The sequence below is a fragment of the Triturus cristatus genome, chromosome 4_2 (genome assembly GCF_964204655.1).
Source record: "Triturus cristatus chromosome 4_2, aTriCri1.1, whole genome shotgun sequence".
Lineage (NCBI taxonomy): Eukaryota > Metazoa > Chordata > Amphibia > Caudata > Salamandridae > Triturus > Triturus cristatus.
In genome coordinates, this window is record NC_140586.1 from 345,782,251 (window position 1) to 345,798,305 (window position 16,055).

General features: G+C 44.1%; 1 protein-coding gene across 1 annotated transcript in view; it reads left to right on the top strand.

The window, feature by feature from the left end:
- LOC146833853 (2-5A-dependent ribonuclease-like) overlaps positions 1-15,654 on the top strand; it is a 234,500-nt gene extending 218,846 nt beyond the window's left edge. The window contains exons 6-8 of the mRNA XM_085601754.1: positions 6,903-7,027; positions 8,735-9,730; positions 11,213-15,654. Of these exons, the coding sequence (XP_085457880.1) occupies positions 6,903-7,027; positions 8,735-8,876 (267 nt within the window). The 3' untranslated portion in view covers positions 8,877-9,730; positions 11,213-15,654. The remainder of the gene's footprint in view (positions 1-6,902; positions 7,028-8,734; positions 9,731-11,212) is intronic.
- Positions 15,655-16,055: the final 401 nt, after the last annotated feature.

The window sequence follows — 16,055 nt, forward strand, 5'->3', positions numbered from 1 at the left end:
GGTCCCGGTGGGACCTAGGCAAGAGAAGCTTAGATACCCAGTGGAGCAGCCTGATACATTGAGCGTGGGCATCATAAAATCGGGACCTGGGAGTCGCTAAAAAGTGGCAAGTAGAATTGGAACCAGGGCTCCAGGCAAGAAATAGCGGACCCGTTTCACAATGCGAAAAGCAGGAGGGCTCAGAAGCCGTTAGTGCAAAATACTAGGAGCAAGTCAGGAGCTGCGGAGAGCCCACGGGCCAGGGAGTGTATACTACTCGTCTGGGCCCCAACAGACTAACTGCTAAAAGGCCAGAATGTCAGGGGGCAAAGGTGCAGAGGGAACCCTCCAGACCATATAGGACAAATTTAACATGCAGAAGCAGACCGAGCCAGAGTCTCTTGGTAAGGGAGGGGAAGAAGCAGGGCAGGGGCCGGATAGTGGAGAACCATCCCTGAAAGATATTATGGAGGCCATAGTTGGAATACGTACATCGCTGGAAACAAGATGGACTCGATAACTGCTGAGGTGACGCTGATGAGGGCCGACTTGCATAATATTAGCGAAAAAGTTAAGAATGTGGAGGTGGCCACTACGGAGCTATGCAGGGAGGCACAACAGATGCAATGTGGTTGCAAGAAAAAAAAATGGAGAGACTATTGGATGTTTATGAAGGCCGGTCACGAAGGAACAATATCAGAATACTTGGGGTCCCGGAGTAAACGGAAGGGCCGGCAGCCGACCTCTTCGTAGAAACCCTCATCTGTGATTACTTGAAACCGAAGACCTTGTCGACCTTCTTTACTGTTGAAAGAGCACACAGGATTCCTGGAGGTAGGCCGAAACCAGGTGCCCCTCCCAGGCCCTTGTTAGCGAGACTGTTAAATTTCAGGGACATTGACATTGTGTTACAAACGGCCCGCACGGCCCCACCGATTAAGTACGAGAACAGTGAAATCACTTTCTACCCCAACTTCACGATCACAGTGCAGAAAAAATGGAGGACCTTCTTGGAGATCGAGACAACTGCGAGAAAAAGGGATTACATACTCTATGTTATTTCCGGCAACGCTCAGAATCGAGGCAGAGGGAAGGTCTTAGTTCTTTGATATGCCAGAATCAGCAGCAGATTGGCTGGAGGGATGGAGACTAGCAAGAGACCACAATCCCAGGAAGGGAAAGACCACAGCTCGATCGATAAATCTTCACACCAAGGCGGGTGGCAAGATGCTGCAACAAAGAACACCGAGAGGAATGGCGCATATGGCTGAGGGATGGATGCATTCGGTGTTGCCACTGGACTGGGTCGAACAGAGAACGATGAGTGACTATATTGCAACAGACCTGAAGTGTGATTGAGACCTGAGAGAACATTGCTTGGTGGTGTGGTAACTGGGGGGTCCGGCTTGGCGGCCCCCCTAACTTTACTTTTAGTTAGCTTTGTATGGGGTGACAGGCTCTCTGCACAGTTAGGGATGTGGGCGGTTCTAAGCCCAGAGTGCAGGGGAGCAGGCAGGGGGGCATAGGGGGTTTTGTTGTTATTGTTTTGTTTGTTTGCTACAGTTTCACACATCGTGGTACCTGACGTAGGCGGGACAATGGGAGGAGGAATAGGCTTGGTGGGCTTGAGTGAACACCGCCACCAACCCCTGGTTTGAATCATGCGATATGGGGAGAATGTTGCTGTATTAGGTGATGAGTAATGAGCAGAACCATGGGTACCTCAGGTGAGAAGGGATTCCGGCTCCTGTCCTGGAATGTAAACAGACTCAAAAGGGGAATTGTATTACAGTTTATTAAACGACATGACCCGGAGATAGTACTACTCCAGGAAACTCACCTGATTGTTATATATGTGCAATGCTCTGGCTCGATGGGGTTATCAACTGGTGGCATACTCGGTGTTTACCACGGGCTCGCGAGGAGTGGGTATTATGAAAAAAAGGTCATTTCTCATGGCAATAGATCATGTATGTACCAATAGTTTGGGGAGATATGCAGCAGTTTTGGGAATTTGGGTGGGCGAAGTGCTTACCATAATAGCGGTATATTTACCACCAGGCCTACAGGAGGTGGCAGTCAGAGACCTAGGGAAAGTGATGTTAATGTTCCCCAAGGGGACAATAATTATAGGGGGGGACCTTAATTCCGTGCTGTTGGGAAGGTTAGACCGTTATCCCCCAGGGATATAGCCCCATCGCAGCTAATACTCCCGCATTTCCTAGACACAATGGGACTAGTGGATGCCTGGAGGGTTTATCACCCGACTGAGTTTTACTCTACTTTTCACTCTGGGGCCCATAATAGTCTCTCTCGAATTGACTATATACTTACTCCGGTTGACCAGGTCAGGTACGTTCAGGACATCCGGCATTTAGCAAGGGGTATATCGGACCACTCTCCAGTATGTGTGCAAGTGGAGATGGGGAAGGGTAGCAGGTAGGTTTTCGCCCATAAATCTGTGGCACCTTCGCAATTCGAATATCAAATTGAAGGTCACTCAGGAAATAGATCACTATTTTAGGGAAAATTAAGGTTCAGTAGATTCGGCACAGATCCTCTGGGAAGCCTTCAAAACGGTGATACGAAGATATGTGGAGTCCCAGATAGCAGTAGCAAAGAAGGAAAATAATGCAGGGCTTCTCGATTAGAAGAGGAGATACTGAATTTATAAAGTAAACTTTCTGCACCAGAGGGGCGAGATAGTGCGCACATTCTCAAGTTGAAGCAGGAAGAGTATAGGGGAGAAGCGAGGGATATGGCAACGACGCTGGATAGACACAAATTAGGGCACGTATATGAGCTAGGGGACAAAGCTGGGAAGTTGCTGGCATGGCTGGACAGGAGGGAAATGGCGAGTCGGCTGGTTACAGAAATTGTAAGGGATTCTGGGGACAGTCTCACAGACACGCAAGACATTGCTAATGAATTTGCCAGATATTATGAGCAACTTTATTGATCCACTGTCACCAGGCAGGAGAGGGAGGTGAAAGGGCTGTTGTTGGAAATGCATCTACCGTTACTAGCGGAAGACGATAGAACTTCGCTAGATAGTGACCTCGCCCAGGAAGAAATGACTAAAGCTATTCGGAATCTTCAGACAGGGAAGGCGATGGGCCCAAATCGTCTCTCGATTGAGGTTTATAAATTGAGTCCGAATAGAATAGCCCATGTATGAAGAGAGCCTTGGGAAGGGATGCCTTCCGCAAGACCAGAGGATAGCCACGCTGGTAGTGATATACAAAGATGGAAAACCTAAACATAAATGCTCGTCATATCGACCTATATCGCTGCTGAATGCAGAGGTCAAAACTCTGGCCAAATTACTGGCCAACAGACTGGCCCTGGTAATTTCTGGTTTAGTCCATAGGAGCAATCTGGCTTTATGCTGTCCAGAAATATATCATTCAACTTGCGACGATTGCATAGAGTGATGATGGGGGCCGACATGCATTATATTGCCTATACGCAGATGATATCCTGCTATACTTGGCCTCTCCTGAGAGGTCCCTACTTTGGTATCTATTCCGGTTACACCATTAACCAGTCAAAATCAATAATATTTGTATTGAATGGCAACCCGCCAGCCCTCCCCAGGGACTGCAAAGTGGCGATTTAAATATCCAGGACTGTTCATTACGGTATGATGTGGAACACTGGAAGACTCTTCCGCTACTAGGTAGAGCAGCGCTCTTCAAGTTGATGTTGTTGCCTCGTTTCTTGCACATCCTCCACAACTCACCCAACACCGTCCCCGCATCCTATTTTGCAGTGGTGGAAAGTGCGCAGAGAATGCTGCTCTGGGGCAATAGACCACCACGAATATCATTCCCAAAATGAGTAAAGGGCTGGTATGATGGAGGAGTTGGGCTGCCAAATATCAAAAAGTATTATTGGGCGGCGCAGCTAGCCACCATTAACCATTGCGTATACCGCCCTCAGAATGATTCAGGATATGCTATGGATAGGTAGCTCCTGCCCGGGAGTAATCATAAACAGGCATTATATTCCAGGTCCACGAAATTTGGCCTGACAGGCCCCACAAAACACTTGGTGCAGGTCTGGCATTCGGTACAGAGGAGTATGGGATGAGCTAAGACCATAACTCTGGCCACTTCGTTGTGGGATACGGAACAATAGGGCTCCCTCTGGAGAACGAAGGGTTTTGATAAATGGGATACCGTTGGGATATCTCGGGTGGGGGACCTTTGGAAAAAGGGAGAGGTAATGCCCTTTGTGACACTACAACAAGATCATGAGTTGGCGGAAACCGAGAGATTCCGGTACTTGCAAGTACTACATGCCTTTGATGACGGCGATCCCAACTGGAGTAACCCCTCCAGAGGCATCTCCTCCGGAGGATAGGCTCCTGGATGGCTATATGCCACGTAAAGCAACTTCCCTGACTTACTCGAAATTGATTAACCACTCATCAGATCCCCTTCTGCAACTCTGTGAAAAGTGGGGAAGGACTTGTCGGAGCTAGCGGAGGAGGAGTGGCAGGAGGCATTGGCATCGCCAAAGGAGGTAGCATTATCCTCTACATTGAAGTTAGTGCAACTGAAAATATTGCACAGAATATATGTCATGGGTCCAAGTGCAGAAGGCAATGTGGCCAGCAGGGTACGTTCCAACATATTATATGGGAATGCCCATACATTAGTCGGTACGGGAGCGTTGTCCGTTGCATAGGGGAAGTACTGGGAGAGAGACAAGCACCAGATCCTAAATACTTTTTGCTAAACGTGTGGGAACTGACAGATTTAGGCAGTAAAGAGAGAATGTGGATGTCTCTGGGTAATATGGTCGCTAGGAGAAACATAGCAAGGAAGTGGGGGGACACAGGATGTACCGACCGTGAAGGAATGAGAAAATGATACGGACTGGTGCATGTTCATGGAGAAAACAGTATATGTGTTCAGGGGGTGCCTGAGTAAGTGGATACAAATATGGGATAAATGGAATGCCTACAGGGGGGAAAAAGGTATACTGCCCAGATTACCGTCACAAGCCTCCTCAGACGAACTGGACACTTGACATTCAAGAACACTCTAACCAGGGGCAGGATTGCTTAATGAAACTGACCTATGGATTCCGCTTCAATGATTCTGGTGAATTGACTGCTGCATTAATTGTGAAATCTGTACTGTTGTTTGTTTCAATCCATAAAAAAAGAAAAATAGTGGACCGATCATAGAGACCACTTTATGAAGGCTGGACTTCCTCTTTAGAAGAGTTTGTTTCTTATATTTGTGCGGTCTTAGAATTCCTAGTCTGACAATTTTCATTGTCTATCTTTTCCAGCAATGGACCTATGGCCTGCTCATTTTAATTGATACATATCTGGATCTATTGTAATCCACTACGATGCGTGGTAGAGATTTACATCACATGAGAACGCTCCCCACGTCTACGAGACCAGGAAGGTTCCCTTTGGTCCTGAGGTACCGTGGTCCTTTTCTCTAAAGCATCTAACTTGCCCTTTGCTATATTTATCTATTCATCCGGCTTCATCCCTCGTGTTCTTATCAATGTTGCTTTTGTTTGTCTAGAGGACTGGTGCCAGCTTTCAGATTTTTTCGAGGGGTATGCTCTCCTTTGCCTATTGACACTCTTGCAGTTCTCTTCAGAACATAATATGTATGTACGTATACCACCAGAGGTCTGGTGCTATGTAACTGCCTGCGTGGGCGATAGACTGGACCCTCACAAGGAGGACCTTCTTGGGAAGTAGGAAGAATCTTTTTTCCATCTTCCCAGGTTTGCACTGGTATTTTTATATTTTTATTTTGTATTTTCATTTCTATTTTATTTTCGTCTGGAACACTTTTTTGAGGTGGTCACAATCAGTGACATGGAAGAAGGACAGTGAGACCTTTTCTGATTACTTCTCTGGAATTAATCACATTTATTGGTTACTTCAGTTGGAATAGTAGATCTTCACATTGGATTTTTTTATGAGCATGGTCTCCGCTCTAGGCTTTATGAGTAGTTTTTCATTTTGACTGATCAAATCATTTGTCCATTTGTAGGTTTTGTTGCCGGTTTTCCCCCCTCTCTACATTCCACCGTCTACTACTATACCATTTGAGCGCCCTGATGAAGGTGTAACCCCGGACCGGGGATTTATTGAAAAGCGCGTCGGCACAGATTAGTACAGGGGCATTAGAATGTCAACAAGATATTAAGAAGCCTATGCCAAATGATTACAACTATGAACATTATAGTGTTTTATTGAGGCACCTGTATTAAGTATTAATCTACTGTATGTATTGGAGAATATATATTAAAAGTTGGAGTTCATATTATGCAACAATACTTGGATTACTTCCTCTTGTACTGCTCCAGTTATATACTACCGGGTTTTGTACCCACGTTGTAGACACGCAGAAGGATAGTATGAAGAGTGTGAGAATTGAGTATGTATGGTATAAGAGAACTAGGTTGTGAGTAGGAATGGTTGATGAGGTATGAATTGTGTTTTGAGTGAGGGATGAAAATTATCTTTATTTCTGTGCTTTTTCTTTCTTATAATATTGATTCAATATGGATTCTGTATTATGTTATATTTATTGAAATGATATTATATAAAGTGATTACATTTTGTATTAAATGTGTATAATTGTATAATTCACGCATAGTAGATTATTTTCATGAACCTATGTTGGTTTGGTCAACACGCGGGAATTTATTATCCATTTAAAGAGTGAGATATTCCGCTTCTGGACATCAGTGGCAGGGGGATCGTCCTTTGTTTTCTTTCTCAGTGCCTTTTTGATGCCAAAGTGTGAAGTTATTCAAATGAGCTATGTTCCTTTAGTGAAAGACAGATGGATTACTAAGGTTTGCTATCAATATCTAATTGTATTGTGTGCTCCATAAATACTTGCCTTGCTAATTCTGTACTCTATTTAATGCTCTAGATTGACAAGAGGATCCTGGATGACATGAGTTGTCGCAATCGGAGGCACCCTTACAAAGACACCGTTGAAAGCCTACTGAAGTTCATCAGAAACATGGGCGCTCACTACCAGGAGAAAAAAGAAAAGTAAGCAATGAGCGTGTGTTTGTGATAAATGTACCCAACTGTCTGAACATTTATGGTGTTGGGTGGATGAAATTAGCTTTGATTGTGTATTTCTATGATTATTAGTACAATTGGAGGTGTGAAATCAGGAGATGGCTTGAGTACACTTTTTCTCCAGCAGTTCAAGTTAAGATTTGTTTCATGGTGGCTAGTCATAAGATTTTCCTATGTAGGCACCATCATGGACTCGTGGTGCACAAATACTATTGCTACTGTCCTAATCTGAAATGCATTTATTTGGCAAAGGGCAGCAGTACATGCATCAAGCAATAAGCACATTACGTACGTACAGTGTGTTCAGTCATGTCTTAATACAACTCAGTAGAACAAAACACAATGAAAACAGGCCTTCAGATTCTACTGTTTTGACCTACCCTATATGTCTTTTAGACATGGAGGTGAAACTCTAAACAGTGATCCTCAAACCTAAAAAGCATGGGCAGGAGACCTCAACACGCCATCCAGATTTAGGAAATGATACACATAAGCTTCTGAGCACTGTATGTGTCACGCTCATATGTCAAAATCCACAGGTTATGAGGGTAAGAAGTGCACAGAGAGATGATGAAGAGCAAAGACAAATGGATGGAGAATTGTAAAATCTGCCACTCATTACAGGACATTGCAACTCAGATTCAAAGTAGATACCTCATTAGCACTTCCAGTTGTTCTGAAGGGTTTTTACAGAACCTCAAATTGAATGTGCAGAGGTCATCTCTTAAACTTAATTCACTTTATTTGTTGCTTATGCCCTACTTATGGACGCTCAGTTTAGTAAAACCTTTTAAGCTAGTGGGTGATGTTTTATACATGTTGATACATCAATATTCTTTCAGCAAAATATAAAATGGGATAATTGTTCAGCTTGCAGAATATGCTACCTGAAGTTAACAGGTACCCTGTAGCGAAATGGGATCCTTTTAGGGTAACTCTGCTCATGACGTACCCGGTTAAGACTTATGACCAATGACAGATGAGATCTTAGGGTAATCAGATGCCATGAGCTAGGGCCAATGGATTTTAGTACCTAAGGGCCTGATTAACAAAGTTAACTTAACGTTTTGATTAAGTTTACACTTTGTAGTAAGTTTACTACTTTCAACATTCGCAAACTTTTGAGTGTAAGCTTACTACAGACGTATAAGTTTCATGTCTCCACCCCGATACAAGTAAGCAATTGGCTTACTCGTGTGATTGGGGGACTTCCCTCCCTAAACATCTCCCTAAACGCCTTTTACTCCCCCTTATCACATCCCCTTTTGTAGTAAGTCTGCTGGTATTGCCACCCACTCCCTCCAGTCCCACCCACATTTACTACTAAAACTTATACTGACGTGTGCTTAGTTCTTTGCTTCAACTGCAGAGTCTTCATTCTTAAGTATTAGCAAAGCAGAGTCTGTACATAGTTTGTGAATTGGGTTTTGTAGTGCGTTTTGTAGTACTACAAAACATACTACAAAGTGCAGTTTGTGAATCAGGCCTCAAGTCTTCAAGATTCACCTGCACACGTCCCCACCATTCATCTAATCTTCACTAATGTTCTCCTTTGTTGATCTTGGTCATATCTCTCGTTCATGTATGGAAGCTGTCATACAGTTTGTGCTCTTTATTTAGGGTTTTGAGAATGTCTTTGTCGCTGTTCCTCACAGTCCTTCTCTCCCCTTTCAGCATAAAGGAGATCATAAAAGACCCCGGCGAATACTTCCTAAATTTGTTTCCGGATCTGACCCTGTACATCTATGAAAACATACGAGTCTTGGAAGACAAGAAAAGTTTGCTGGATCCTTATGGTATTTCTCTGCCGACATGAGCAACACCAGAAGAACATAGACTATTAGTAACTTACAACATTATATGAAAAGCTTATTTCAAAATGTAGGTGTTATTTACTCCTGGTTATTTATAGGTAAGTCAGGAGAAAACCACACATACTCACAAAAAATCTTTCTTAATCAAGTCTAAATTCTTTGTACATTGCTTAATCTTCCAATGAGGAGCCTCCAGTCCAGTATGGGAATTTTTGTGTACCAGAATGCTAAACAGCATAGTAAACTTGTGCCTTGAATCTCAGAGAGTAAAATAATATATTGACCCTCAAAGAATCTGGCACACCCGACTATCTGCCTGCTGATGCTATGAATAGTACATTTAGTGGCGAAAATAGTAAACACTCACTCCAGAGACCCACCAGATCAACACACCAATGTTTTCAGGTACCAACTTATATTTGAGAGTTTAAAGAGAAATTTCGAGAGGAGTGGGTTCTGGACATTTTGATTACAAGTCATTGTTGTCTAGGGTGTTGGTTCAGTGAAATCAAAAATTGACTACAGCTCTCAGAATGCATTAGATTGTCATATGAAAGCCCAGGACCGGAAATGAGTTGCCCTGGCCACATGGAGAGCAGAGGACAGCTTTAGGTGGAGGTGGAATTTGCCTATGAGGGTGTGTGTGTGTGCATGTGTGTGTGTCTATGTGCATAGATATCACTGCACCTATATATGCATTATTGTGTGTGTGAGAAATAGAGAAAGAAATGGCTTTCACTCCCTTTGCTGTTTCTGCTCTGTGTGGGTGGAATGCTTGATTGCTGCTGCACATGCTGTTCCTGGTCTGTTTGTAGAGGAAACTTGTGCTGCAATTGCATTTCGAAAGCTGCCCATTGTGATGGAAGGGCTTGTCTTTTAATTCTTTTTGCTCTCTAAAGACTGCATTTTTTATTGACTGTCATGTCTCAGCAGAAATATATGTAATTCGTGCTAGCTAAGATTTCAGTTATTCTGCCACTCGCGGGAGCCTTACTTGGTGTTGCCGTTTCTGGGGCTGATAGTGCAAAGGACTGCGAGGACCAGCAGCCCACCATCCCACAGCTGCTGCCTCTTCCAAAGCGACTCCGCCCCCCTATCAGGACACTTGAAAACGCCTTGCGGCCCCCGCTTCGCGGGAGCCACTCGCGGGAGCCTTACTTGGTGTTGCCGTTTCTGGGGCTGATAGTGCAAAGGACTGCGAGGACCAGCAGCCCACCATCCCACAGCTGCTGCCTCTTCCAAAGCGACTCCGCCCCCTTATTAGGACGTATACAACAGGACTACAAAAACGCAGCGCGGGCGAAACCCGGGCATAGGGCGGGCCCGTTCTAGCCCGTTACAGACCGTCTAAGACCGGACCGGGCCATCTCTCTTGGCTGTTCGTATTTGATTAATTTGCTCACTTTGTATAGCGATTTGAAATTTTAGGGCCCTAACGACGCCATTTACTCAGAAAATGTCGGCTAGGGAGACTAGAATCAAAGCTCACTCCTCTAGCGCAACTATGGCGGGAACCCTGGATTGTTTTCTGCTAAGAGCCAATTCCCTGATTTCTAACGAGATCACTATTTTGGAACGCCGTCTCTCGCAGGGTATTGATAATGTGAAACGATCGTCTCTTGGTCATATAGCTAAGGCAAGAACACCTGAGAGGCATATCACGCCTCTCTGATTCTGCACCGACTAGTGACCCTTTGGAGCTAATTATGATATCGGACTCTGTGCGATCCCTCGGCAACAACATGGATCCCCTATTAACGTCTAACAGCCCTAATCTAGTTTCCCCAGCTAATGTATTGCTTGCCGGGGGACCAGTGAATAGTAGCAAACGACAACGAGGTAATAGGGAGGGGGCTGTCTCAAAAAGAAAGCGGGGCGCACAGGCGAGGGGCGGTAAAAAGGGAAGGGTGTCTGCCTCTGTATCCCGTATTAGTTCCTTATGCGGGACTAAAGTTAAGGCGACTCCCTCCGTAGCAAATGTTCCTGTCACCTCTTCTGCTACTCTTCTTGGCCAGAGCCCCTCTGTAGATCACCCTTCCATTTTGATTAATAATGATAACATTGAGGTAAGGGCTGGCCTCCAAACTCAAGACTTTCAAAGTCTTTTGAAATCTCTTCTGGACCCTTTATTTGTCAGACTTGAGTAAATAGATCTTAGGGTGGCAAATATAGAGAGGGCTATCGAGGCTAGGATAGAGGGAAGGGTTGTCACCTCAATAGCTGAGTGCTTACCTAATTCCAATTCCTCAGCAACTATTCCAATTTTGGTAAATTCCCCTCCCCAAGTGCAAGTTGCCTCAAAAAGGACTATTCATTCTGACCCCCCTCTTTCCTCTAGGTTGGTGGTGGATAAGTCCGTTCATAATTTAGAGCAAGAAATTCAGGAGGGCATTAGTTTGAGGAAGGATCAGATATTAAATCTACCTCCGGAAGCAGCCCCGCTGGCAGTTGTCCTAGCTGGAGTTCCCAAACTCACCAATACAAAAGAAGAATCTTTTGTCTCACTAAAGAATAAAGTAGTAAGTTGGTTAAATAAGCATAGACCCTTACCTCTACAATCTTTCGGTGAGATTATGATGGTTAGAAGGGTCTCATGGCTGGGAGCAACTAAGAAAAGTATTAGGGGTGATTGTGTTGTTGTAAATTTTAGGGATCCTGGGGCAGTTTCATACATTCTTAGCTGTCCCCCCTCTCAGGATGAGTCATTAATCCGGACATTACCGGTGGCCTTTTTCTATCCACCACATGTTAGGTTTTCTGATGAGGCACGGGAATCGGGATGGACGAGGGTGGGTTGTAGAAGCCTTCCCAGAGGGATTAGAAATAATTTACACCATTCTAATATGACCCTGCACTTTCTGGATTATAATAGGTTCAGCTGCTTGAACGAGATAGACTGACTATCCAGTAACCCTAATTCAATGAGCCATTCGATAGCCAGTGCTATTAGTAGTAACAAAATTACCCACAATGAGCGCCTATCCATATCTGTGAGCAGGGGTGGAATAGGGGGAACAGATATAGTTAAGAGTGTTTTACCCCGAGTCTCTCCTGCCACAACTTTCCAAGTCGAGGGGAATGGGATTGTAGAAAATGGCTATGGGGTCGAGAATGTTACGCCTATTGAGGGCAATGTGGAGCTAAATCTGGTGGTGCCACCTCCTCTGGTTTCTCTGACACTTCTGTCGTGGAATTTAGCAGGGATTGCCAACAAAATAATGTCTCCTGAGTGGGGCTTGTTTATAGATAAAAAAACGACATATGCCTCTTTCAGGAAACTTGGGCCAGGGACGAATATCATCGGAGTGGCTATGCTTCATTTTCAAACCCGGCCAGGTGGGGCGGTAGGGGCAGACCATCCGGGGGCTTGACAATTTGGGTGCGTACCCACCTGGGCTGTCAGGCCACGGTTGTGGATACGTCATCAGAGGATGTGCAATGTGTGACCCTGGAATGGCCAAATGATTTTCGGCTCGCCTTGATTAATGTCTATTCTAGACCTGTGAACATTACAGCGGAGTCCGACACTATTGAAGAGTTCTCTACATTTTTAAATACGATTCCTCAGGGTACTACCCTTTTAATTGGGGGTGATTTTAACTGTCATTTTGAGCCTCTTTCGGGTTTGATGGACAGCGATACCCAGGAGGAGGATGAATATTGGGCAATTCCCCCAGTTGTGGGCCCATCTCCGAGGTCATGGACGCCTCTTGCTGTTCAAATTATGGCCCTAACTTTAAAGCACTCAATTAGGGCATGCAATGGTCGTTCTAGATCAGACGTCCCCGCTAAGTGCACTTTCAACAAACCTGGCCAAGAATCAAGGCTATACTCTATATTTGTTGACAGTTGCGCTTGGAAAAAGGTCTTAGATTTTAGGATAGAAACAAGGGAAGATAGTGACCATAATCCACTGATCCTTGAGTTTCTATCCCCAGGGAAATTTGAAGACCCATGTAATATAAAAGAGGACCCAGATATAGGGTGCCATCTATCCAGCAATAGGCGTAGGTTGAGGTGGGAAAAATTAGTCAATTATCCGGCGATACTGCAAGAACTTTATGAGAAGGTAATCCCGGTTTTGGAAGCTGTTGGTTCCTTACCATTGCAGAGCCCTACCTCTGAAACTTTTAAAAAATTTGAGGTTCTAAATCTCGAATTAAATGCTATTTTGGCTAATGTTTTCAATCCTATAGCGCCTAAAGAGAGAAGGAGTGGTAATATACCCACTTGGTACAATGCCGCTTGTAGGAAATTAAAAACAGAACTTCTCAAAGCTGTAAAGTCTAATACTAACAAGGCGCTAATCAGACAAAAACGATTGGAATATAAGCATTTAATCCACCATGCTAAGTTGGAGTGGGATAATCACAATTGGGATAATCTATCTGCTGCATTAAAAATAAAAGACCCCCGTAAATTCTGGCAAATTGTCAATACGGGCTCGTCTGAACCTTTATCAGCAATAGCACCCAACATCGCTCCAAACGTCTGGGAAGACCATTTTTCCTCCCTCTATGGCAGTGATATTATCATCAATGATAAGGACCAGGGGGCAACACCGCCCAAAATTATCACTGTCCAATATGGTGATGACTTTAAGGAGCAAGAATACTATACAATCTTCCAGCCGGTAAAGCACCTGGGCTGGAAAAACTTCCCGGTGACCTTTTTAAAAATGAACCGACGGTTTGGGCTCCTTATTTAACGGCGTTATTTAATGCAGTTCAGAAGGGCATGGCGATACCTTGTACTTGGCTGGGAGCTGAGATATTTCAAATTTTTAAGAAGGGCTCTCCTCTGCTTCCGGCTAACTACAGGCCTATCAGCCTCATAGATGTACCTCAGAAAATTTTTGCACGGCTGAATTTAGGTCGCCTTGCGGACTGGATAGAGGAGTTCTCCATTCTGAGCCCCTATCAGGCAGGTTGTAGGAAGAATGTCTCCACTCTGGACCAAATCTTCCGCCTCACCATGCTATTTTGGAAAACTGTCAAAGTGGTGGGTGGCTCTCTGTATACTGTATTTGTGGATCTACGTGCGGCGTTTGATTTGGTTCCCAGATCAAAACTGTGGTCCGTTCTTTCACAATTGGGCATCCCCGCTCCTTTATTGAATATGATAATTCGTTTGCACAAGGGGAATTTTGCGCAAGTCAGGTGTGGCAAAAATGGGGCTTTAACTTCCAGGTTTCCCGTTGTCAAGGGAGTCAGACAGGGCTGTGTTTTGGCTCCAACCCTGTTCTGCCTCTACGTCAACGGAGCTTTTTCATATCTGAACAAGGTCATCAACAGTGATGCTTCCAAGCTTGCTGGCCATCGGGTTCCTGCGATTATGTTCGCAGATGACACTTTACTACTCTCGAAGTCCCTGATGGGGTTGCTACGAGTCCTGGATGGCTTTGAAACATTTTGTCTGGAGCGGGGATTAGAAATCAATACTCTTAAAACCAAATATATGATTTTTAACCCACCAACGACAACTCGTTCAAATCCATGTATAGGGGGAACCGCCCTGGAAAGGGTCCAGACCTTTGAGTATCTGGGGCTGACCCTAAATGAAACAATGACATGGGCTCCACACCAAATTAGGGCACAATTAAAATTAGTCCAAGCAGTCGGGGGGATTATAAAACTTTTTAACAGATCATGTGCAAAACCGACTGCCCCACCCCTCGAAATATATAAATTACAGGCAAGGGGAGGTCTGGTCTATGGAGGAGAACTCTGGGGCACTAATTGTCGACCAGAGATTACTGCTATAGAAAGCAAATTTCTAAGGCAACTGGTAGCCCTACCCTCCAGTACTCCCTCACTCCCATTGAGACTTGATTTGGGTCTTTGACCCATAGATGAAGATCTGGGCCTTAAACTTTAATATTTTGGCGGAGGCTTTGGATTACTCCAGAGCTTCAGGTCTATAGAAAAGAACTTATGGAAGTCATGGGATTACCCAAAGCAGGAGGGATTGGGGCGATTAGGCCTTTCAAAGCTGTGGTCAAATCCTGAGACAACATGTTTTAGTGTCTCCCGAAAGCACTTGGCTAATTCTTATTATGAATTCAAACTTACTGTCTCTATTCAGAAATCTCAATCTTCTTTTTTAACACAAACTTTTTTAATGTCTAAAGATTCTTACTATTTTGAGGATGCCTTAAGCGAGATCAGACCTCATTCTGCAAGAAAACTCTATTTGCAGTGGAGATACGGCACCTTACCTATAAGAGCGCTTACGAGTAAATGGTCGCCGTCTTCTCCAAAAAATTGCCCTGGTTGTGATGCGGACCAGGAAACTGACCTCCACATTCTATTTTTCTGTCCCGCCTATAAAAAGAGTAGGAAGTCTTGGATTGTTCCTCTCTGCAAAAACCTGGGGTTTACGCATTGTATGCATGCTTATCGTGTTTTTAAAAAAGATTTAACTACTGTAATAGTCTTTGCTATGTCATCATTCCTCGCAGCTATGTGGAGGAAAAGAAGAATCTGCCTTAATTCTGTCTGAAACTCATGTATTTAGCATGCGCTATTCATGCTCAGAAAAGGGCTTCTAAAAACTTATACTCCTTACGTAGGTACTCTCCATTGACTATTATTATTATTGGCATGTTTTACAAGCGTGGGTCATTTCTTGCTGATGTTATATTTGGTATACGCATTTTGTAGTAATTCCAATCAAATTCTATTGCTTCTTGGTGTTTTATTTATTTTATCAATTTATTGTATCTTTGTTAATTGTTTGTACTTTTATGACTGCTGTCGAAATAAAGATTGAGAAGAAGAAGTTATTATCATAAATCTTGAAAGACTCAGCAATTCTGCATCAGGTCGCAGAAAATCTGGGACTATTAACATTAACAAGAGTTTGGTGGTAGTCAAATGCAAATAAATGTGGAAATAAAATATAGGGTATCTCCTGTTCCACCATACAGTTCACTACATTTATAGTCTCCTGAACTGTTAACCTAGGGATAATACACGTCTCCTTACTACGATAATGTTATCGCCACACTTGGTATTATCTTTGCTTTAAGTGTTCAAGTATAGATGGGGAGCGGGTCTCTGTCCTGTACATGCTGGGAAAGTAAAGGTAAACTTTTCAGACCCTGGTCAGGAGATCGGAGAGCAAACAGTGGTTACTGGGTCCCCCTGTGGTGGTTGAGTTTGATTGCTACTGATGTCCTG